Below are 24,416 nucleotides of genomic sequence, written 5' to 3'. Positions count from 1 at the left end.
AAATTAGATCTTACCCTAGGGCCCGGAAATCCTTGGAAACCCATCAGACCTTGATCCCCACCATCTCCCTATAAAGCCATAGTTTATTAAGATCTTGTAATTATGAGGTTATTCATAATGTAAAGGAGAAAAATATTAGACAAGCTTACAAGAAAACCCTTCAGGCCAGATTCGCCTTTCTGTCCCTGATCGCCCTGAGCTCCAGTGAGACCCCTCGAACCCGACTTCCCTGGATGGCCACGGAGTCCATATTCACCCTACGAAGGTAAAAGGGAAATAATAAAGTGTAACTGCAATCACAGGAACAGGACAGTACAGCTGTAATAAAAACTATACCAAAGCACAATGTACATGTAGTAGTACCTTAGGACCTGGCGCCCCAGAACTGCCTTGAACGCCAGGAGATCCTTTCACCCCTGATCGACCAGGCAATCCAGCCAATCCAGGAAGCCCTGGGCTGCCCTTTTCACCCTAGATAAATTCAATAGAGACATTAAAAGTACAATAAACACTCGACGAGATGTATTCCAGTCTTTGCAGAACTGGTGTTATATGGGAGGGTCCAGGTTTGCTGTCGGTCAAAAGATTACTCCAGGTGTGGAAAATGACTAACACAAGATGGGAGGTTTTTAGGCAGTCTGTACTCCACAAAGAGAGGGCAGATTCCAGGCTTGGAAAGGAGAGTAGTAATATCAGTTTCAGCCTGTTTTGGAAATCCATAGCTGGCTGAGGGCTGAGTTCTGTTAGCAGTTTAATCTCTGTTAGCAGCTGGAGGAGGTGGGCTGGGTCAGGTGATCTGCTTTGTTCTGGAAAGAAACTCCCACCTTCTTAGCAGCGAGGAGCTACTGGATGCAGCCAGCAAAGTACTTTCAATATACTTCCTCCACAAAAATAAAACGTGCAATGTACAAACCTATGTGAATTGCTAATTGTTTCAGATTTGTCATTCATCATCCCTATGGAAATAATTATGGCAGCCTCCATATCTCTCTCACTTCAGGAGTCCTTTAATGTTCTTTCACACAATATCACACCACCTGACCATTTAGCCCAATGATGATAGTGAAGGAACATTAATACACAGTCCCTGACTCCTAGCGTGTGGACTTTCTTCATGGATGTATGGTTATGGTATACAATTAGTTCAGTACCTGCTTCCCTGAGGTTGTGTGATCTTTTTTACTGTTCTGCCTGGCATGTGACCAGGCCTGAATTTACATCACAGGAGCCTATAGGCACAGATGTCCTGGCACCCTAGACTTCGCTCTCCGGGAACCTACAAGTATACTGGCTGGCCCAGCTGTCACGTCTCCCTTAGTTCACTTGCTCGTCATAGGTAGCTAGAGGTGCCCCCAAGTATTAGGTAACTAGAGGTGCCCCCGACTAAAGGGAGATCTGGTCAGTGGAATGCCGAGATCCAGGTCAGTGACCTCTCATTTACACTCCTTAGGACCTTGCATAGGTAAGGCAGGAGGAAGGCACTTGAGGAGGGGAGTGAGCCGCCTTTCCATAATCAGGCGCCTGTAGGCATGTGCCTACAGTGCCTTATGGCAAATCCAGCCATGCATGTGACACCAATGATCTATTAGAATGATTAGGGCCTTAGGCAAGCTTTGGCTCAGCGTGATGGTCCTTTTTGGCAATTAGAGGTGACAGACGGGGCAGAGAAAGTATCAGTGGGGGCCCCTTGACACACACTAGGCACCAGGCACTTGCCTAGGTTGCCATGCGGTTAATCCTTTTGGAGCCAAAAGGATATAGGCTGCTCGGCACATGGCTACACTGAAGAGAAGAGTGATGACCTGTCCTGCCAGGTGTGAAGTACGCCCCCGCTGCTCTACAACATCCCTACAGCAGTGGGCCCTTCAAACCCCCCCCCCCCCCCCCCTATTGGTACACCACTGATTCTTGGATCAGTAGGAGCTGCTTATAAAGCCTTTTACAAGGAAATATTATAAAGCTATGCATATCCTTTAACCCTTTAGCAACAAATGTATTTAGAGGCTTGCAAGTGCTCCAGGCCAATTTATCGGTAGCACTGTTTTTTATTTCTTAATATGTTACATTTCCCTGCTAATAATTAGTACTGCTGTAATTTATGGCCACTAGTCACTAAGGGGGAAGTGTGAGACAATAACAGAGGACTTCTGCTTTCAGTTTCTATATTTTCTGCTAGCAGAGAGAGAGCAAAGCATTCCAAGAATTTACAGCACAACCAGTTCTGCTGAGGTCAAAAGCGGTGCACTTATCGAGATAACCGAATTGAAGCTACTAATGGGTTAAATCCACTCAGCTGCAGTAATTCAAGCGATGAAGTGGAATCAAACAATTCTTGAAAATTTGCGGAAATATAAATAGTCTGAAGCATGAACGCGGTCCAGCGGCATCTCTCGTACAGATGTTCTGGCATGGCTGCTAATAAATCTCAGGTTTGCCTTTTGATTTTCAAAAAGCCCCATATTTGGAACTGATTTGCACAAGTTGTGAGGTTCGCATTGCAACCAACAATGAATCAGACAGGAAGAAGGAAAAACGCTCCCCTCCCCCCCAATGGTATACTTTTATCTCCACCCCCCCCCCCCCCTCCCCCATTGGTATACTTTTATGGCGAGATCAAACGAGCACCGCGTTTCCTGGCCGACATTAAAGAAGTGTTGGACTTTTATTTTATATCGTCTAACGCTGGAAAAGTGAACTTTCTTCTCGGAGAAAATAAGATCTGTGACATTAAAATCTATGCGCCGCGCTTAATTAAAAGCACGTTTTATGTATATCCAGTTCAAGGGTTTCATTTGGGGAATGTATATTTTAAGTAGTCGTGTTACAGAACTTGGATTAAATATTAGATGGAAAATTAAGAGGGATATTTGCTACTTCATTTCCTTGAAGGAAATTTGAATAAAAAAATAGCAATCTGTGGGCCAATGACAGGCGAAAGCTGCGGTATTATTCCCATCTGAAGTAACCACATGAAACCCTGCAGAGGGTTTCAATAGAAATAAAATAAACCCTTATGTCCTGATTTACTGAGATTCTTCCAGACACAAGATCACTGGTGAGCTTACACCCAGGGACAGATTTACCAGAAGGCTGAGTAGGCTTGTGCCTACAGGCACCTGTTGAGGGAAAGACAGCCCCCTTCCCTCCCATAGTGTCTCCCTCCCTCCTTCCCAATGCAGAGTCCCAAGCTGAGTGTAAATGAGAGGTTATTCAATCAGGTCTCGGCATTCCACTGACCAGATCTCCCTTCAGTTGGGAACATCTCTAGCTACTTAAAGGGAAACTTAAGTCACCTTAAAAAATAAGATTCATTTACCTGGGGCTTTTACTAGCCCTCTGCAGCCGTCCATTGCCTGCACCGGTCCACAACAATCCTCCGTTCCCCCACCGCCACCTAATTTTGTTGTCACCGACTTGGAGTCGGCAGGCCACTGCGCCTGCGCAACCCTGGCAACGCGTATCCTTCTTCGTGCTCCCCTACTATTGCAGAGTGGAACGCAAAGAAGGATACGTGTGACCAGGGCCGCGCAGGCGCAGTGGCCTGCTGACTTGGGGAACGGAGGATTGTTGCGGACCGGCTTGGGCAACGGATAGCTGCAGGGGGCTGGTAGAAGCCCCAGGTAAGTGAATCTCTTTTTTTTAAGGTGACTTAAGTTTCCCTTTAATACTGAGAGTATATCTGGCTACCTAATAATAAGGGGGACCTGTAGCTACCTATGACAAGCAAGGGAAGTAAGGGAGAAGTGACCAGGCCAGCCAACACACTTCGGTGGGGGTACCAGGACATCTGTGCCTATAGGCTCCTGTGATGTAAATCCGGGTCTACTTACACCAATCAGCCATTACTTTGAGGGAGGAATCACACTTGGATCCACGCAAAACGGCCGTGGTTTTCCATGCGTAATTTCTATTTTTAATGTGAGTTTTGCACACGCGTCAGTCATCTGGCAGCAGCTGACTGTTGGCAATGGGAACGCATGTGCAGTGTAGTATGTCTGGGTCAGACGGCCCCGACCACACTGACCAGGATTCTAAGCATGGAGAGGATAACGGCCCAACAGAGACAGAAGCTGGGCCACAGGAGGTGCGGTAAGCCTTAAGATGATGGTATCCTATAAGTTTGGTCTAATATTAAATTGGGGACTCAGGTGAGGTGCAAAGATGGATTAAGATGTAATAGAGCCCTAGGCAAGGTAGTAGATTTGGGGCTCTCATGTGGTCTTTTTGGTAAGCTGAAATGAAGAGAGGTCAAAAAAGGTGACAGGTGGACCTCTTGACACCCACTAGGCCTCAAGCACCTGCCTAGGTTGCTTAGGCATCAATAGTTTACCAGACCTATATACTCTATGCCCAGCTCGAGTCCTGTGGTGTGGAGTCAGAATATATAGACGTTATTATAGACTACAGACTCCACTGATTGCTAAAAATGTTACTTTGGTCACAGTCGGTCGGTGATCACAGTGCAGGAATACTCACATGCAAGCCAGGTTTTCCAGGTAATCCAGGTTTTCCAGGGAGTCCAGTCACAGAGTCAGATCCAGGATAGCCGTTTGCACCTCTTGTCCCCACGGGACCTGGCTTTCCCTAAGACACAAATATATGATTTCACTGATGAGAGTGGACTTTGGCTATCATAAACTTCTAGACAAGGCTGTGTATTGTGTGAGCAGTCGGTGATGCTTGCGAGTATCGGCAGCACATTTGTCAGAGCTCAGGTGGATGTTGGTGTTGTTGGTGAGTATCGCAGCACATTTGTCAGAGCTCAGGTGGATGTTGGTGTTGGTGAGTATCGGCAGAACATTTGACATCGCTCAGGTTGTAAGCAACCTTCATGTGCTCCTCTGATGCGGGTTATCATCTGGATTGAGCAGACCTCGTCTTTTGCTCAAACTGGCCACTCTTCCAAGGGCCAGATTTCTGGGAACGCTACAAAGGCCTGGGCCTTGCAAGGCTGCAGCCCAAACGGGCAGCTAGACATGGAAGAGGGGAAGCTGGACATGGAGAGGGGTCGCTGCAGATGGTGATGGAGACTGCAAACGGGGAACAACACATGGAAGAGGGATGCTGCTGCCCAAAAGAGCTGCACATGAAGGAGAGGAGCTGCTGTTCATGGACATTACATATGGATAAGGGGGCTGCACATGGAATGGGGGACACTGCTGCACATGGAAGGGGATCAACAAGTTTGCCTAGGGGCGCTATAAACTATAAATCTGCCCTTGCATGTTGGGGCCGCCTAGAAGATATGGAAGGCCAAACATGGAAGTACTCTGCTTCCAAAGTTTATCAACTTTTGTTCACCTCCATATAAAGTGAAAGAAATCTGTCCATAATAATTGGGTTGAATACTATAGTGAGAGAAGGAATCAGAGAACATCTGTGGTTAATATCAGATCCCGTGGCTGCGTTCTGTGCAGCCTGGTGGTGTCACGACTCATGATAAATGATCCCGCCACCGGCAGGGAATACAAAGCTTGGCTACCCCTTTCTGTAGGACACTGAAGCTACTCACGGGAAATCCGGGCTTGCCAGGTGGTCCTCTCATCCCTTTCTTCCCCTTTGCACCCTGAAATGGAAACGTTTGTAAAGTCAGCACTTCTTGCTTTATCAGTCTTCTACATTCTCAGAATTGCATTACAGCAGATTGATGGCAAGTACTAATATCCAAGTCATAAGATGAGAATTCAGAGATATTCAAGCTCAACTCCAAGGGGAAAAAATCATTTAGCTTTGGACAGCCTGGAAGAGGATTAGAACCTCTAGAGTTTTTATTGATGACTTTGTAACTCTCTGGGAATATTTTCCTACCTATTCAGCAGAAAGTGACTATATCTTTCCAGCATTAATTACTGGCTTCTTATGGGGTACTTTAACCTGGTGGTCAATGCAAATCCGGACATCCGGCAAGGACGGTGCAGAGTTTGGAAGGTGACTAGACAGGCTTGGCTTGAAGGATGTTTGGCAATGGCAACACTCCCACACTAGGGCTCTTTCCTGCCACTCATCTTCACAAGCCTCTCTCTCCCGTACAAACCTGGCAGTATGTTCTGGGAAGTGTTATAATTTAAGTATTATATGTGTAGGCCTCAGTTACTTGAACTGAGTTAGTTGAAATCTTGATTCGCAGCGTCTACTTTAATCAGAGTTTCTCGTAGAAGAGATGATGCGGTCAGTTACCAGGAACATGTTCCTGGTGGAAGGCCAAAGGTCTAAGCTGCCCCGACCGTTAGACGACAGAGAGGTAAACATAGCCAAAATTTACCAAACATTGCATTCCTTGTAACTAGGTTAGAAATCAACCGGAATATTAATTAATTAGGTGTGTGTCATGACACCACGAGGGGTCTGAGCCAATTGTAGGCTTGGGGGGGATGGTTCAGATGATGTCACATTTAACTCTTCTCTGGTCAGTATTAAACCAGCAGCCGGCTTATGGAGAGACACTCTCTCTCTTTGCTGGCTTTCAACTTTTTACTCTTATTTATGTCTTGTCATCTTATATAACTGTATGCTGTATATAGTAGAGAGGCCTCCGGGGCTATGTAGTATAGATGTAACGTAGTATAGACAGAAGATAACCTGATTACCATTCACCAGGAATGGAATCAAGAAGCTGTAATGCAACGGACTTACTACAGAAGAATCTGCTTTGCTAGGATCTAAAGAACTGTACTGTCTTATCTGTTGACTGAATAAACTCCTGAACTCCGGGGACGCCTGAGAAGTTCTATCTCCAATGCTGTTGCTGTGATGAGAGTCGTGTTTGCAGCTCTTGTTAATGAGTTGCTGGTGCCTGAATAAAGGTGTAGTGTTGTTGCCAATAGCAACCAACATATAGTTTCTTACAGAAAGGTTCTGCCTATGGTTTGGGACATGCAACTCTTGCCTCGAGGTTCTGGAGTAGACTTGGTAGATAGAATATGGAGGTTATTACAATACTGGATAATAAAGAAACCTGTTGACTGGGTTATTAAAGTGTACCCAAAGTGAGAGTGATATGGAGGCTTCCATATTTATTTCCTTTCAACTAATACAAGTTACCTGGCAGCCCTGCTGGTCTATTGGCCTGCAGTAGTGTCGGAATCACACCAGAAACAAGCATGCAGCTAATCAGTTTGGACAATATTGCCAGAAACATCTTATCTGCTGCATGCTTGTTCAAGGGCTATGGCTACAAGTATTAGAAGTAGATGGTCAGCAGAACAGCCAGGCAACTGTGATTGCTTAAAAGGAAATACAGGAAATATGGCAGCCTCCATATCACTCTCACCTCCGGTTCACTTTAAAGGGAACCTAAACTGAGAAGGATATGGATTTATATAATACCAGTTGCCTGACTCTCCTGCTGATCCTGTGTCTCTAATACTTTCAGCCACAGCCCCTCAACAAGCATGCAGATCAGGTGCTCTGACTGAAGTCAGACTGGATTAGCTGCATGCTTGTTTCAGGTGTGTGATACAGCCACTGCTGCAGCCAAGAGATCTGAAGGACTGCCAGGCAACTGGTATTGTTCAAAAGGAAACTTCCATATATCTCTCTCAGTTAAGGTTCCCTTTAAGGGAGCCCTGTGGTGATACTGGGTTAGGAATGAGGTCACCCCAATTAGATTAGGACATATCCAAGGCCTTCATCAGGGGACAACATATTACACCTATAAAAGATGCTAGGTTTTAGGCCCAGATTGTTTTGCAAACTAATGCTGAGTATTCACCACCCGATGGATCCAGCGATGTCCCCTTGACGACGGGCATTCTGTGACTTCTCTTCCTGCTCGCGACGTTACACGACGGCACACAACAAGCAAATCAAGCGATCACGGAAGTTTGCACGGAGTAATAGGGGATCTTAAAAGGTCCGATCCACTGTGACATCGTTATTGACGCACGTGGCTAATCATTGTTTGCATGACCTTGCGACTGTGCCCATGTTGCGGGATCACCAAAATGACTGCTCGTCGCTCAAAAAAGTCGACGGGAAAATCAGGTAGTGTGTATAGCCCTTAAAGAGAACCAGAGATGAAGCACCCTCTTGTATTTTACATTACAAATCAGTGGGAACATGACAGTAAACACCTAATCTGCTCTTTGTTTCATTGTTCTCTGTTTAATCTGACTGTTATTACCTCTGATAAGAATCCCCGACTGAGCACTCAGTCTAGCTTTGCTACAGAAAGATTATAGCTGAGTCTGTCTTCTCTGGTGTCTTTTCAAGCCCAAGCCTGCTCCCTTGTGGCTCTGCTATAATGACTCAGCTATATTCATTCCCAGCAAAGCCAGACTGAATGCTCAGTCCGGGATTCTTATCACAGCTGATAACAGACACTTTTAGCAGTGAGGATGAAACAGAGAGCATGGTAAGTGTTTTCTCTAATGTTCTTACTGATATATATGGTAAAATACATGAGGGTGCTTCGTCTCTGGTTCCCTTTAAAGAGACACAGGTATGACAGGTTCTCTTGTTGGCGTCACTCTAAACATTTGGCCTGATGATGCACTTTGTACAGAGCAGGCGGGGATCAGGCTGCTCTGAATTCTGATCCCCGGACACACAGGAAAGAGGTTTGGTAAAAGGGCGTCTGTGGTTCAGGCTGATAATGTGATGATTGCTGCTTTCATTCTCATGTCCTCCTTTCTGCACATGAATGAAGAAGCTATAAATCATCTCTCTGGGCCTCAGACATCTCGCTGGCACTTGCGTGAACCTGGAAGGTTATCAGCTGTCTCTCTGCTGCACCGGCATGACTGAGATAAGAACATGTTACGAGGTTTCCACAATAATATAGAATGCGGGATGGAAAATCCCTACTTACCACAAGCCCCTGCTCTCCCTTCAGTCCTGAGTCACCCATCACACCTGTCTCGCCCTACAGAAAACATCAACATGATGAACTGTTATGTAGGCAAGGATCAGCATGGATTGTGTATGTGACAGCACCGGAAGGAACCGGAATCAAGATACGTGGAAACATCAAAGACCGATCACCATACCATGCCATTCACCAATCACCATATCATATCTGTACCACTCATCAATCACCATATTATACCATTCATCATAGGATACCGATGTCCTACTCACATTGTTTTCCATCGGCGTCCTGCTCCCGCAAATGTGCACAAGAGACGCCGTGGCTTTATTTTATGTACTGTGTTGTATGGCGTTACTTCATTCATGTGTGCATGCGGTCAATACGGTCATTCGCGGGTGTGCACACAACACATCGTGCTTGCACATGCGATTGATCTTGAATTAAATTTCATGCCAAAACAACCAAGTACATTATTTAATGTCTTGCCGACCGCTCCACGCCAAGTGGCGCGACTGCGGCGGCAGCCCCAGGATCACTACATGCCGACTGGCGTGAACGGCCTTCTATGGGGCTAGCAGGGGATCGCGCACGCTGATGCGTGCACATCTCCGCTTCGCCTTCAGTCTCCCAGCGGCGAGCGCCACTCGGAGACTGTTAAACGGGAAAACCGACGCTTAATAGGACTTTACAGTGCTGCGATCAGCGCTGTGACACGGCTGTCCCCCTGGAGGACACAGAAGCGATCGGCGGTGACGATCGGCGGTGATAGGCTGACTGGGGGAGGGAGGGAAAAATAATTAGAAAATACAGTTTTTTTTTAAAAAAGAAGAAGGTGTAAAAAATAAAATAAACACTGGGGGAGCGATCAGAGTCCACCAACAGAAAGCTCTATTGGTGGGGAGAAATGGGGGGGGGGGGGGGGGGGGGAAATCACTTGTGTGCTGAGTTGTGCGGCCCTGCAGCTAGGCCTTAAAGCTGCAGTGGCCCTTTTAGTAACAGATGGCCTGGTCACACTAGGGGGGTTTAATACCGCGGTCTGTAAGTGGTTATAGGACCTCTATCACGAAAATTGTAAAATTTATTATACATGTAAAAACACTAAGAAAAAAACTAAAAAACTTAAAACTAAGAAGTACATTTCTCCCAGAACAAAATGAGCTATAAATTACTTTTCTCCTATGTTGCTGTCAATTACAGTAGGTAGTAGAAATCTGACAGAGCTGAGAAGTTTTGAACCAGCCCATCTCCTCATGGGGGATTCTAAAGATTTTCTTTATTTCAAAAGCACTTAGTGATTGGCAGTGGCTTAGTCCAAATGCCTAAAAAGAGGATAAGTGAACCCCATCAAATCTTTGGACCAATGGGCAGGGGAGTAACTACCATGTATGGGGCCCTCCTGCAAAAAAAGATTTGCATGCGGCCCCCTAGGTCTATAGCCCCCCCCCTCCCCCCAGAGACCAGGCAGGCAGAGTGTGCTGTGATGCAGGGAGGAGGAGCTGCCTGTTCCAGTGCTGCAGGTCTCCTCTGTGCATCACAGCAGCAGCAATCTCTCTGCAGCCATTCACCAGTTCCCTATCACATGACCGATGTGAGTCATGTGATCGGGAGCTCAGCCAATAGCAGCAGAGAGTGCTGCTGCTGTGATGCTCGGAGAGTTACGGCTCTGAAAGCAGGTAAATGTACTGCATACTTTTCATGCAGATGTGAGGAGGAGGGGCCCTCAAAGACCCAGGGCCCCTCTACAATTGCGGGGGTCGCAGGGGCAAGTGTTCCGCCCATGCCAATGGACACGGTTGATGGGATATTCAAATAAACCCCTGGCATGAAATTGAATCTCCCACCGAGCTTTCTAATTGGTCCATTCATTTGGACCAACAGGAATGCTTGGTGGGAAGTTCAAATGAATTGCCGTGAGGTTTGAAAGACGGAGTAAAGGTATATATTGTAGTTTGATATCAGGTAGATGTGTGTCCTAATAGGGAAACTTTAACCACTTAAGGACCGGGCTTGTTTTCTTAGATCTGTGCTGCGTGGGCTCTCCAGCCCGCAGCACAGATCAGGATAGAGCCAGGGCGACCAGACTTCCCCCTTTTTTCCCACTAGGGGGATGTCCTGCTGGGGGGGTCTGATCGCCGCCGGCTATGTGTGACAAGCAGGGGGGCTCCTCAAAGCCCCGCTCCGCAGCGATTTCCTCCTTCCCTCTCCTTCCCTCCCTCTCCCTTTCGCTGTGGGCGGCACAGGACGGAGATCCGTCCTGCGCCGCCTCTGACAGGCTTCAGCCTATCAGATGCCAGCGATCCCCGATCAGAGGCAGTGGATAGCCGATCTCCTTTACGGCGCTGCTGCGCAGCAGCGCCGTATGATGTAAACAGCGGTGATTTCTTCCCTGCGTGTTTACATTTACCCTGCGAGCCGGGATCGGAGGCTCGCAGGCTGTTCACGGAGACACCCTCCGTGAACTGACATCGAACGTTTACATGTAAAACCACTAACGACCAGCAGCCGCCTATCGGCGTTAGGCGGTCGTTAACCTCCCTAGCGTTCTGGACGAGCTAAGCTCATCCAGAGATGCTAGAGGGCACCGCTCAGGCCCCGCTGGGCCGATTTGAATAATTTTTTAAAACACGCAGGCTTGCCGATCCGCCGCTACCCGACGCGAAAGAGGGCCACCCCCCGCAGACCCCACGCGCAGCCTGGCCAATCGCCACCAGGCTGCGCTTTGGGGTGGATCGGGAGTCCCTGTGACGTCACGACGTCGATGACGTCACTCCGTTCGTCGCCATGGCAACGGGGAAGCCCTAAAGGAAATCCCGTTCAGAACGGGTTTTCCTTATGGGCGTGATCGCCGGCGGTGGGAGGGAAAGAGCAGCAAGGGGAGAAGCGCTAGGCTAGCTACATGATATAAAAAAAAAAATCGGGCAGAAAAAACCCTCCCGCAGCCATGCGGCCATGGGAGGGTTTTTTTCGCCTGATTTTTTTTTATAATCTGAACGCCCAGCAGGTTAAGTGGTTAAGGCCCCTTTCACACAGACGTTTTCATTGCGTTGCTTTACCTGTTTTTACCACAGGGGGATGCTAAAGCAATAAAAAACCTATGGGACCTTGAATACCTGCTACGGTGCGATCCACCTGAAGCTTCGCTTTAGACCCAAAAGCAACAGCACGTTATCAGCAAACACCATGTAACAACATGTAAGTTAATGACGCTGCAGATATTTTAAACTGTTTCGTGTTCGCGTTGGGGTTGCACAGAAGCGTATTTTTTCATTACACATGCGATCATACTGAAACCAAAACGCTGGTTTCGAATGTGAAACCGGCCTAATGGTTAAAGCAGGAACAATGTGTAACAAATACTGTAGGTCTTGTTAATTGCTTGGCTTGTTTCTGTACACATGGGCAACAGTCATATCTGCTTTTCATTATAAGTAACAATGTGTTACGGGGCATGACCTCATGTGACGTAAGGGCATAATACATTATTTTGGCCACACAGATATGTTTCTTGGATCCTTCTAACATGTAACATGATGAGATAAACGTGTACACAGTAGAGTCTCACTGACTGGAATTGGCTGGTGCCGGGTAAGTGTGCTTTCTGGTTGCTTGAGACTCGATGTTAAAAATAGGCCCAGCTAATACAGTACTATACCCCACTCTATATACCGTACATACCATTAACTATTAACCTCCTTGGCGGTTAATTTTTTTTTTCCTAATTAAAAAAATCCTTTTTTTTTTTAATTTTTTTGTTTTGTTTCATGTAAAGCTACCAGAGTGGTAGCTACATGAAACAACACTAGAGGGCGCATGTGGCCCTCTAGTCCGATCGTCGCCGGCATCTATAGCAAACAGGGGAACGCGTATATAACGCGCTCCCCTGTTTGGCTTCTCCTGTCGCCATGGCGGCGATCAGAATGACGTCATGGACGTCAGCCGACGTCCTGACGTCAGACGTCTCCGATCCAGCCCATAGCGCTGCCGGAACTCATTGGTCTGGGCAGCGCAGGGCTCTGGCGGGGGGGGGGCCCTCTTCAGCCGCTGCGTGCGGCCGATCGCCGCAGAGCGGCGGCGATCAAGCTGTGCGCGCGGCTACCAAAGTGCTGGCTGCGCGCACAGCAATTTACAGCACAGAAATCGCCCCACCAGGGGCTGAGATCTCCCCCTGCGCGGCATAGCCCGAGCTCAGCTCGGGCTTACCGCCAGGGAGGTTAAAGAGGAACTCCAGTGAAAATAATGTAATAAAAAAGTGCTTAATCGTTACAATAATTATGTATAAATTATTTAGTCAGTGTTTGACCATTGTAAAATCTTTCCTCTCCCTGATTTACATTCTGACATTTATCACATGGTGATATTCTTACTGCTGACAGGTGATGTCAGTGGAAGGAGATGCTGCTTGCTTTTTGTTGGCAGTTGGAAACAGCTGTTATTTCCCACAATGCAACAAGGGTCCCACAGTGTGATGTCAGGACCTCAAGAGCTGTGAGGTGCTGACATCACACTGTGGGAGGGGTCTCATCACAATATCAGCCATACAGAGCCCTTTGATGATCCATTTGAGAAAAGGAATAGATTTCTCATGGGAAAGGGGGTATCCGCTACTGACTGGGAGGAAGTTAAATTCTTGGTTACAGTTTCTCTTTAAAGTGGACCCAAATTAAAAATACAAGATTTTAGAAATAAAATCTATTTTCTAAATTATAATAATATATAGCAGCCTTTTGTCAGCTCCATAATGACAAATATAAAATATTTTACATTTATTGGAGGAACCCCTCCCTTCCTTTCATATTGCCGGGACAGAATCTGGCAAACTGGAGTAGAAGGTGTCCGGCAAAGGAGGAATTGCTAATGGCTGCCACCTGTATAACCCTAGTAATGAAAAGAGAAGGGTGAAAAGCATGCACTGAAATGCTCCTAGGCTTGAAGAAGTGTTTATTTATCTTTGTCAGAGTGGTGCAACTAAATATTTTTAATTAAAAAAATGTTTGGTTTGGGTCCGCTTTAAGTATTAAAATACAGTCATTAAAAGTATATTAACCTTTGGGCATTCGTGGTTAATATACAAGCACTGTTGGGCCCACAAACAGCCTAAGAAGTTGGCCTCCACCACTGTAAGTACTGCCAGAGATCTGTGTTGGTTGGTTGAGACTGCTGGTTAGTTGAGTTCCAGATAACAGAGATTCTACTGTGTACAGTCCCAATCCTACTTAGAACTAGCCTGTGTTCCCTTTCTCTTTTTATTCACTGTAAAGGTAGCCATACACTGGTCAATTTGCCATTAGATCGACCAGCTGACAGATCCCCATCTGATCGAATCTGATCAGAGAGGGATCGTATGGCAGCCTTTACTGCAAACAGATTGTAAAACGGTTTCAGCCTGAAACCGATCACAATCTGTTGAGCTGCTCCTGCCGCCTGTTCCCCCCCCCCCCCCCCTTATACATTACCTAAAGCTGGCTCCGGGTCCTCTTCTCCACGCTGCACCGCATCCTAGCATCCCAGCGTACACTGTGTCACCCCGTGACCAGGAAGTTAAAATAGAGCGCCCTCTATTTGAACTTCCTGGTCACTGCAGTGACACAGGAAGTTAATGTATGCTGGGATGGAAGCAGGAACAGAGCGGAGAAGATGCCCGGGAGCCAGCGTCAGGTAATGTATACCTGATCGGATCGGCCGCCGCTAGCGACGCGCTCCCTACCCGCGGGCGATCGACAGTATTTTTCCGCACGGCGCGATCGACGGACCGATCCGATTTCGGGAGGAAATCGGATTGGCGGGTGCGTTTAGTACGAACGATTGGCAGCAGATTCGATCCCAGTGATCGAATCTGCTGTCGAAACGGCCGCAAATAGGGCCAGTGTATGGCCAGCTTAAGAGCTTTTAGTATCAAGGGATATAAATCACAGTTTCTCTGTAGTCGGAATGTACTAACTTTCACAATATCTAATTAGATAAATCTAGAAATTAAAATTAGATGAAATTAAAACAGATAAAAAAAAGTTTCATAGTTCAATGTTTGTCTGCATGGGAGCTGAAAAACATAAAAAAAAGTACTGTCATGTGGCCGAGACAGTGAAATTGTAGATTTTAACCTTTAAATACAAAATAACACTATGGATATGAGGAAAGTCCTATTTAGGAGATGGACTATAGATACAATGGTTTAACTCATCAGTTTATGCTCACTACCAGTTTGCTTTAAAGTGGATCTGAGATAAACTTTTACTTATTACATAATTGTGTTCCTTTCATATAGTTTATAGGGCATTCCTCAAGCCAAATACTTTTTGTTTTTGTTTTAATACTCTAATTCCCTATTAACTGAACAAGCCTCTCCCACAGCTTTTCAGAGAGCCAAGGCATTTTCAGACAGTAGCAAGGGCTTATGGGAGCTCAGCCTGGGCAGGAGGAGGGGGAGGTGTTACTAGCCATAGATTTCAGAGGCAGAGGGGAGGAGGGAGGAGGGGGAATTAGGTTTTCACAGGCTGAGTGCTGGAGATGCAGATCCGCTTGCCTGTGTGTAATGTTTACAAACAACATGGCTGCTGTCATTGTATCACAGGAAGAAATAATCATATTCTGTTGAAGCTGTTTGCAGCTAGATTTGCTGTGTAAACTATCTAAACTTTAGATAAGATATATAGACAAGTTACTTGTTATAGTCAGTTTTTCATCTCGGATCTGCTTTAAGAGTGGTCATACTAGCATAAAGTATTTAGTGGGCATCTAGAATAGCTGATAAATATACTTACTGGCACCCCCTGCTGGCCTATTGATCCTCTTGGTCCAACAATTCCAACAAGACCCTAAAATAACAAAGCATTTCATCATTTTTACTTTTCAGTCCAACCTGACATAAGAATGGATGCTGTATAGAAAAAATAGACAGAATATTAGGGAAACAAATTGCAAGGTATAAAGCAACATTCCAGGGCCAAAGATTAAGAATTGAACATATGCATCCATTTAAAAATCCCAATTCCAGGCCTGATTGTTTTCCCAGTCCTGTGTAGACAATTAGAGGCAAAACTTGTTTCTATCTTTGTAGAGGCTCCTTAAAGAGGAACTCCACTGAAAATAAGGTAATGAACAAAAGTGCTTAATTTTTACTATAATTATGTATAAATGATTTAGTCAGTGTTTGCTCATTGTAAAATCTTTCCTCCCCCTGATTTACATTCTGACATTTATCACATGGTGACATTTTTACTGCTGGCAGGCGATGTCACTGGAAGGAGATGCTGCTTGCTTTTTTTTTTTGGCAGTTGGAAACAGCTGTTATTTCCCACAATGCAACAAGGCTCCCACAGTGTGATGTCAGAACCATGGTCCTGACATCACACTGTGGGAGGGGTTTCACTACAATATCAGCCCTACAGAGCCCTGGTGATCCGTTTGAGAAAAGGAAAAGATTTCACATGGGAAAGGGGGTATCAGCTACTGATTGGGATGAAGTTCAATCCTCTATAAGATGGCAGAGCTCTGTAAGCAGGTCAGGAGCCGATTTCATTGGCTCCTGACCGCGTGATCATGGAGAGCCAATCACAGGTCGTCAAGCTAGGTACTATCCTCTCTCAGCCAAGGACCACCAACACAGGGGCCCCAAAAGGCTGCGTCCTGTCACCGATCCTGTTCTCCCTGTATACAAACAACGGCGGATCCACTGAAAGCTCCGTCAAAGTTATCAAATTCGCGGATGACACCACCATTGTTGGCCTCATCACCAACAACGATGAGTAGGCATACCGTCACCAGGTCGAAAGTATCTGCAACTGGTGTAGGGTGAATGGGCTAGTCCTCAACACCGCAAAAACTATCGAACTAATCATAGACTTTAGAAAGCGCGCCCTCACCCCTCCCCCAATCTATATAGAAGGCACGGAAGTCGCACAAGTCCCCTGTGCTCGTCTCCTGGGCACAACCATCTCCAATGACCTGAAGTGGAAGGCCAACACCACCTCCATCCAGAGGAAAGGCCAGCAGAGACTATTCTTCCTTCGCCAACTGAGGAAGTTCGGTATGGACCAGAAACTTCTGACAAGCTTCTACTCAGCCACAATTAAATCTGTCCTGTGCTCTTCTATCCTGGTCTGGTACGCTGGCTCCTCTGCCAGCGACAGACACAAGCTACAGAGGGTCATCAGATCAGCGGAAAGAATCATTGGAAAACCTCTCCCCCCGCTAGACCTCCACTACAACACCAGTCTGAGCTCTAGAGCAGTGCGGATCGCTAACGATCCCTCACACCCAGGCTCTCGCTTCTTCAGTCGGCTCTGTTCGGGCCAGAGGTACCGGTCCATCCAGGGCCGTGCCGACACAGAGGCCGACGAGGCTGGAGCCTCGGGGCGGAAGTCATTGACAGTCTGTGCAGGCGCAAGGAGCAGCAGGACTGTTTTGCCTGGCTGCCCGCCTTTCCCCCCGTGGTCACGCTGCCTGCGCCCCGCCTCAGTTCACACAGTGCTCGCTGACCAGGCTGGCTGCAGTGCCGGGGAAGACAGAGCGGGAGCAGAGTCAGTGGATACATTTCACTCCGCTCTGTGCCTGTTGCCATGGTCACCGATGCCGCCCGCCGCCAGCCCCTCTCATAGAGAAAGCCAGCGTGCATCTCTCTGGCACAGGAGTGACATCAGCAGCCTGTGAGTTCCGCCCCCTTGAAGCTGGCTGAATGTGCCTCAGCGTCTCCTGTCCTGTGAGTCAGCAGCTAGGAGGAGTCAGGCAGGAGACAGTGTATGGTGGATTCCTCTGTGCTGGCCCCGTCCTGTGGTCATAGTCAACTCAAGTAAGTGTGTGAGTCCTCATGATAGCCAAGACAAGTGCCCAGTTAATGTGTATATTTGTATATGATCAGCGCCCTCCCCTCAGACAAGTCACAAGGGAGAGGAGCAGCAGCTGCAGCACACAGACAGTGATGTGTTGTCACAGTCAGGGTGGCTGATGAGACAATGAATTCTGCACTAGCACACCAATAAATAATGGAATTATTATTTATCTTTATGTTCTGATCATTAATAGACCCTGAACTGAGGGAAAAAAAAGACTTTTTAACATACCTGGGGCTTCCTCTAGCCCCCTGTAGTCTCCACGGTCCCACAGGTTCCCCGTCAGTCATCCAGCTGGAGCTCTTGAAATCCTCTAACTTCGCTCAAAGTCGTGGTAAAGTGCGCTTGCACGGCTCGTAAGCGCTCCTGGCAAGATGGCACAGGCCGTCTCCATAAGCTTGCTGTGCATGCGCGGTTCTCTGATGTCTGAACTGCGTGTGTGCAGTAAGCTTACAGAGATGGCCTGCGTCATCTTGCCAGGAGTGCGGATGAGCCGTGCATGCGCACTTTGCCGCGACTTCGAGCGAAGTTACAGGCTTGCTCCATTATGTGAATTGTCCGGGGAAAAGCTGCGCCATTATGTGAATTGTCTGGGGAAAAGCTGCGCCATTATGTGAATTGTCTGAGGAAAAGCTGCGCCATTATGTGAATTGTCTGGGGAAACGCTGCGCCATTATGTGAATTGTCTGGGGAAACGCTGCGCCATTATGTGAATTGTCTGGGGAAACACTGCGCCATTATGTGAATTGTCTGGGGAAACACTGCGCCATTATGTGAATTGTCTGAGGAAACGCTGCACCATTATGTGAATTGTCTGGGGAAACGCTGCGCCATTATGTGAATTGTCTGGGGAAACACTGCGCCATTATGTGAATTGTCTGAGGAAAAGCTGCGCCATTATGTGAATTGTCTGGGGAAACGCTGCGCCATTATGTGAATTGTCTGGGGAAACACTGCGCCATTATGTGAATTGTCTGGGGAAACACTGCGCCATTATGTGAATTGTCTGAGGAAACGCTGCACCATTATGTGAACTGTCTGGGGAAAAGCTGCACCATTATGTGAATTGTCTGGGGAAACGCTGCGCCATTATGTGAACTGTCTGGGGAAACACTGCGCCATTATGTGAATTGTCTGAGGAAAGGCTGCGCCATTATGTGAATTGTCTGAGGAAAGGCTGCGCCATTATGCAAACTGTCTGGGGAAACGCTGCACCATTATGTGAACTGTCTGGGGAAAAGCTGCGCCATTATGTGAATTGTCTGTGGAAAAGCTGCGCCATTATGTGAATTGTCTGGGGAAACATTGCGCCATTATGTGAATTGTCTGTGGAAACGCTGCACCATTATGTGAACTGTCTGAGGAAAGGCTGCGCCATTATGTGAATTGTCTGAGGAAAGGCTGCGCCATTATGTGAATTGTCTGTGGAAAAGCTGCGCCATTATGTGAACTGTCTGAGGAAAGGCTGCGCCATTATGTGAATTGTCTGAGGAAAGGCTGCGCCATTATGTGAATTGTCCGGGGAAAAGCTGCGCCATTATGTGAATTGTCTGAGGAAAAGCTGCACCATTATGTGAACTGTCTGGGGAAAGGCTGCGCCATTATGTGAATTGTCTGAGGAAACGCTGCACCATTATGTGAACTGTCTGGGGAAAAGCTGCGCCATTATGTGAATTGTCTGGGGAAACATTGCGCCATTATGTGAATTGTCTGTGGAAACGCTGCACCATTATGTGAACTGTCTGAGGAAAGGCTGCGCCATTATGTGAATTGTCTGAGGAAAGGCTGTGCCATTATGTGAACTGTCTGAGGAAAGGCTGCGCCATTATGTGAATTGTCTGAGGAAAGGCTGCGCCATTATGTGAATTGTCTGAGGAAACACTGCGCCATTATGTGAACTGTCTGAGGAAAGGCTGCGCCATTATGTGAATTGTCTGAGGAAAGGCTGCACCATTATGTGAACTGTCTGGGGAAAAGCTGCACCATTATGTGAACTGTCTGGGGAAAGGCTGCACCATTATGTGAACTGTCTGAGGAAAGGCTGCGCCATTATGTGAACTGTCTGGGGAAAAGCTGCACCATTATGTGAATTGTCCGGGGAAAAGCTGCGCCATTATGTGAATTGTCTGGGGAAAAGCTGCACCATTATGTGAATTGTCTGGGGAAACGCTGCACCATTATGTGAATTGTCTGGGGAAACGCTGCGCCATTATGTGAATTGTCTGGGGAAACACTGCGCCATTATGTGAATTGTCTGTGGAAACGCTGCACCATTATGTGAACTGTCTGAGGAAAGGCTGCGCCATTATGTGAATTGTCTGGGGAAACGCTGCGCCATTATGTGAATTGTCTGGGGAAACGCTGCGCCATTATGTGAACTGTCTGAGGAAAGGCTGCACCATTATGTGAACTGTCTGAGGAAAGGCTGCGCCATTATGTGAATTGTCTGGGGAAAAGCTGCACCATTATGTGAATTGTCTGAGGAAAGGCTGCGCCATTATGTGAATTGTCTGGGGAAAAGCTGCACCATTATGTGAACTGTCTGAGGAAAGGCTGCGCCATTATGTGAATTGTCTGGGGAAAAGCTGCACCATTATGTGAATTGTCTGAGGAAAGGCTGCGCCATTATGTGAATTGTCTGGGGAAAAGCTGCGCCATTATGTGAACTGTCTGGGGAAAAGCTGCGCCATTATGTGAACTGTCTGGGGAAAAGCTGCGCCATTATGTGAATTGTCTGGGGAAACGGTGCCCTATGATGTGAATTGTCTGGGGAAACGCTGCACCATTATATGTATTTTCTGTTGAAAAGCTCCCGTATTACATGTCTTGCTGACTGAAGGGTTCTGCCTGCTGTCCCCGTCCCTTGTTTGTAGGTGGGGGGGGGGGGGGGGACACATTGTGTAATTACCTTTAGGGTCCCTTGCCTGTGTTTTGGGAGAAAACTAGGGCCCACTGTCTTTACGTTACACTGTTACATTTAGCTCCGCCCACATCTTTTCATGGCCACACCCATCGGGGGGGCGCACTTGGACACCTCAGCCTCTGTTGGTGGCGGACCTTGTCCCGGCCCTGGGTCCATCTACACTAGGACCTCACTCCCCACCACTACCACCTCCCCATCGCCTTCTCCTCAGGCTGTTCTTCCTCCACTAGCCGGAACCGTCCTTTAAAGAGAACCATAGATGAAGCACCCTCTTGTATTTTACCTTACAAATCAGTGGGAACATGACAGTAAACACCGAATCTGCTCTTTGTTTCATTGTTCTCTGTTTAATCTGACTGTTATCACCTCTGATAAGAATCCCAGACTGAGCACTCAGTCTGGCTTTGCTACAGAAAGATTATAGCTGAGACTGTGTTCTTTGGTGTCTTTTCAAGCCCAAGCCTGCCCCCTTGTGGCTCTGCTATAATGACTCAGCTATAATTATTCCTTGCAAAGCCAGACTGAATGCACAGTCCGGGATTCTTATCACAGCTCATAACAGACACTTTTAGCAGTGAGGATGAAACAGAGAGCATGGTAAGTGTTTTCTCTAATGTTCTTACTGATATATATGGTAAAATACACAAGGGTGCTTCGTCTCTGGTTCCCTTTAAGCATGCCTGCACGGCATATCTCCATATTTACTGTGAACAAGGTTTTTCTCTGTTATGTATTACTGTATTGCATTTGTTTGATGTGTGCTACCCTGTTATCTTTGCTGTCTGTCCTTTCTTGTACCTGCTTTGTGCCAAGTCCAATTCCAGGCACGACCAAGCCGTGCTTGGCGGTAATAAAGATGATTCGGATTCTGACATTGGCTCCCATTGAAAGCGGCTCCTGACCGGCTGTCAGCACTCTGCCGTCATAAAGACGGCAGAGAGAGGAACCTGCGGCGATGGGGCAGCGTTGTGACCGGCGAGAGCGGCAGGTATGTGCAGCGATTCGTTGGGAAGCAGCTTCTTTACATGGCATTCTAGTAAGAAGGCTTTTTGGTCACTTTTAGCCCCTTGCACACTCCTAGGAGTTCTGGTTCCCCAGGAGCTTGCTGGGTAACTTTTATAAAAACAGTGATCTTCAGATTACCAACAGTATAAACAGAATGTGAAAAATGAAGATGGTCGGATGCACAACTACATCCCCAAAACATATACGTGCTCCAGGCTCCAGGCAGACAAGGCTGTGGAGGCTGACACAGACAGAGGTGTAAAAAAAAACAATAGACTAAAACTTGTAAAGTAGCTAAGTTTCCAGTATCTAATAAGTGAATACATTTTCTCAGGGATCTCCGGAGCGGTGAACAAGCGCTACTCCAAACCCGGCTGCTTATAATTACCTTATAGCCTTCATCTCCAGACTCGCCCCGGTCCCCATGCTCTCCGGACGAGCCCTGCCATAAAGAAAACAAGGCTTAGTGTAAATTGTACTTTATGCAAGCCGGCAGTGAAGGAAGCATCGCTCTACACAAATACTACATGCAAGAAGGAAATGATAAAATAAGCAAAGAAACAGTTTACTGCAGCATTTGTTATGTCAAACTATCAAAATATACATATATTTCATCCAAAGGGGTAAACACTATGCAGCAAGTTTTACCCCTTTCAGCCAAGTGCTGGAACAGTACAGGACAGGCACCCGGTACACGGGAGAACATGCAGTGATGCCAGGAATCTGAGCGCTGCAATCAGGAGGACAGAGCGGTAATATTACAGCATACGGATACAAAAGAAGGTCCTAAGACCGCGAGGAGCGTGCAGATCAAGGAGGGCTGTGATTGGTCTTGAAATGTTGGATTTGAACAGGCTGATAATGCAGCGCTGCCAACTTGATTGCGGCAATTCGAGTACTGCTAGTTCTCCCTTTTCTGGCAAGCTATGATATATCTATCGAGCCGGAATCAGATGGTTCGTATTAGTCACAACCTGGGTCGTTTCTTCAGCTCTGAAGAGGGATACTAAAAGTCCAACTCTAGCTATTTTTTTACTTTTATATCTTTTAAAGTGTACCCAAATACAAATGGGACACAGAGGCATGTTATTTGCTTAACCCATTATCAGCTTCAATAGAATTATCTCGTTTGAGATAAGTACACTGCTTTTGACCTCAGCTGGCAGAACTCGTTGTGCTGTAAATTCTTGGGATACTTTGCTGTCTCTCCGCTAGAGGAAAATATAGAAACTGAAAACAGAAGTTCTATGTTATTGTCTCACACTGCCCCCTAGTGACAAGTGGCCATAAATACACATGACAGTAGTGCTAATTAGAAGCAAGGAAAGGTAAGAAATAAAAAATGTGCTAAAATAAATTCGGCCTAGAGCACTTGCATGCCTCTAAATAAATTGGCTGCTAAATAATGTGTCCGTTGCCTTCCACTCTCCACCCCCCTTTGCTCCGCTGCTGCCCCCCCAAATTGCCGATAACATATTGTTGGTAGATAACTCGAGTAAGGGGCGTCCCTTGCAGGAGAGGCACTCCTGCAAAACACCTCTTCCCTGCCTCTATGCGCCTCGCCTCTGCATCTATACCTCCCCTCCGAGCCTATCCCCCTCCCTATCCCGCCTCTTCATGGCTCTCCCCGCCTCTCTGCTCTGTGAGGAGAAGCAGAGAGGCGAGCTGCAGTAAAGGAGAACTCGGTTCAGGAGCAGTGGGGAGCGGCAGTAAGAGGCTCTACCTGATGTGGCTAGCCCCCCGAATGAGGTAGTATTTTTTTATGTTTTTACCTAGGCTCGGGATTGCATGTATATGCAATAATGGTAAAAAAGCATTTTACAAATGTGTTCAAAATTCCCAACACATCAATAATATTTACCTGCAGCTGCCAATTGCTGACTAGTGACTCTGCAGCTACGAAACAATCCACTTGGAACACTTAAAGTGAACCAGAGATGAAGCACCCTCATGTATTTTACCATATATATCAGTGGGAACACACCTACCATGCTTTCTGTTTCATTCTGCACTGCACAGCTTGTTTCTTATCAGACCTGATAAAATCCCCCGACTGAGCATTCAGTCTGGCTTTGCTACAATGACTCAGCTATAATGATTAATGAGCAGAGCCAGCAGGGGGCAGGCTTGGACTTGAAAAGACATGAGAGAACACAGACTGAGCAATAAATATTCCTCAGTAAAGCCAGACTGAATGCTCAGTCTGGGATTTTATCAGGGCTGATTAGAAGCAAGCTGAACAGTTAAAAATGAAACAGACAGCAGGGTAGGTGTTTTCTCTAATGTTCCCACTGATATATATGGTAAAATACATGAGGGTGCTTCGTCCCTGGTTCCCTTTAAAGGTGCCCACTAAAGGTACAAATTTCAGCGAAGAATCGCCCAACCAATCAGATAAATGCGCCCGGAGATGAAGTGTTGATATATATATATATATATATATATATATATATATATATATATATATATATATATATATATATATATATATATTGATGGCTTCACTATCAATAAGCCAATCTGTACTCAGAGGCGTATCTAGAGGGGTACAGGCACGGCTCTTACCATGGGCACCACAGCACCATGCCTGCCCCTGTGACTCAGATTTCAGATCAGATTAATTCTGTTATCTATGGAACATGGCTACTTAATTTATGTATGTAGGGTGCACTTGGCTTAGTGTTAGAAAAGAGGACCGAGAGGGAATAAGAAGAGATATTTTCAAAAAGTAACTTCAGCAGTATCCCGAGCCAAAAAAACACAGGCAGCCATAACACATGTACGCGAGAAAGGATGCTGTTTTTAGATGGGAGGGGGGTTCTGACTGCAGTGCAATGTCAGTGTTTGCCATAGG

At 46.7% G+C, this 24,416-nt stretch overlaps 1 protein-coding gene across 1 annotated transcript in view; it reads right to left on the bottom strand.

Moving 5' to 3' along the window:
- Positions 1–24,416, bottom strand: part of COL24A1 (collagen type XXIV alpha 1 chain) — a 505,872-nt gene that overhangs the window by 43,227 nt on the left and 438,229 nt on the right. The window contains exons 43-50 of the mRNA XM_068239109.1: positions 21,951–22,004; positions 15,568–15,621; positions 8,810–8,863; positions 5,513–5,566; positions 4,477–4,584; positions 364–471; positions 150–257; positions 15–68 (exon numbers count right to left, since the gene is read on the bottom strand). Coding sequence (XP_068095210.1) covers positions 15–68; positions 150–257; positions 364–471; positions 4,477–4,584; positions 5,513–5,566; positions 8,810–8,863; positions 15,568–15,621; positions 21,951–22,004 — 594 coding nt within the window. The remainder of the gene's footprint in view (positions 1–14; positions 69–149; positions 258–363; positions 472–4,476; positions 4,585–5,512; positions 5,567–8,809; positions 8,864–15,567; positions 15,622–21,950; positions 22,005–24,416) is intronic.

The sequence above is a fragment of the Hyperolius riggenbachi genome, chromosome 6, assembly GCF_040937935.1.
Source record: "Hyperolius riggenbachi isolate aHypRig1 chromosome 6, aHypRig1.pri, whole genome shotgun sequence".
In the NCBI taxonomy this organism is placed as follows: domain Eukaryota; kingdom Metazoa; phylum Chordata; class Amphibia; order Anura; family Hyperoliidae; genus Hyperolius; species Hyperolius riggenbachi.
This window is presented reverse-complemented; position numbering and strand designations above follow the sequence as displayed.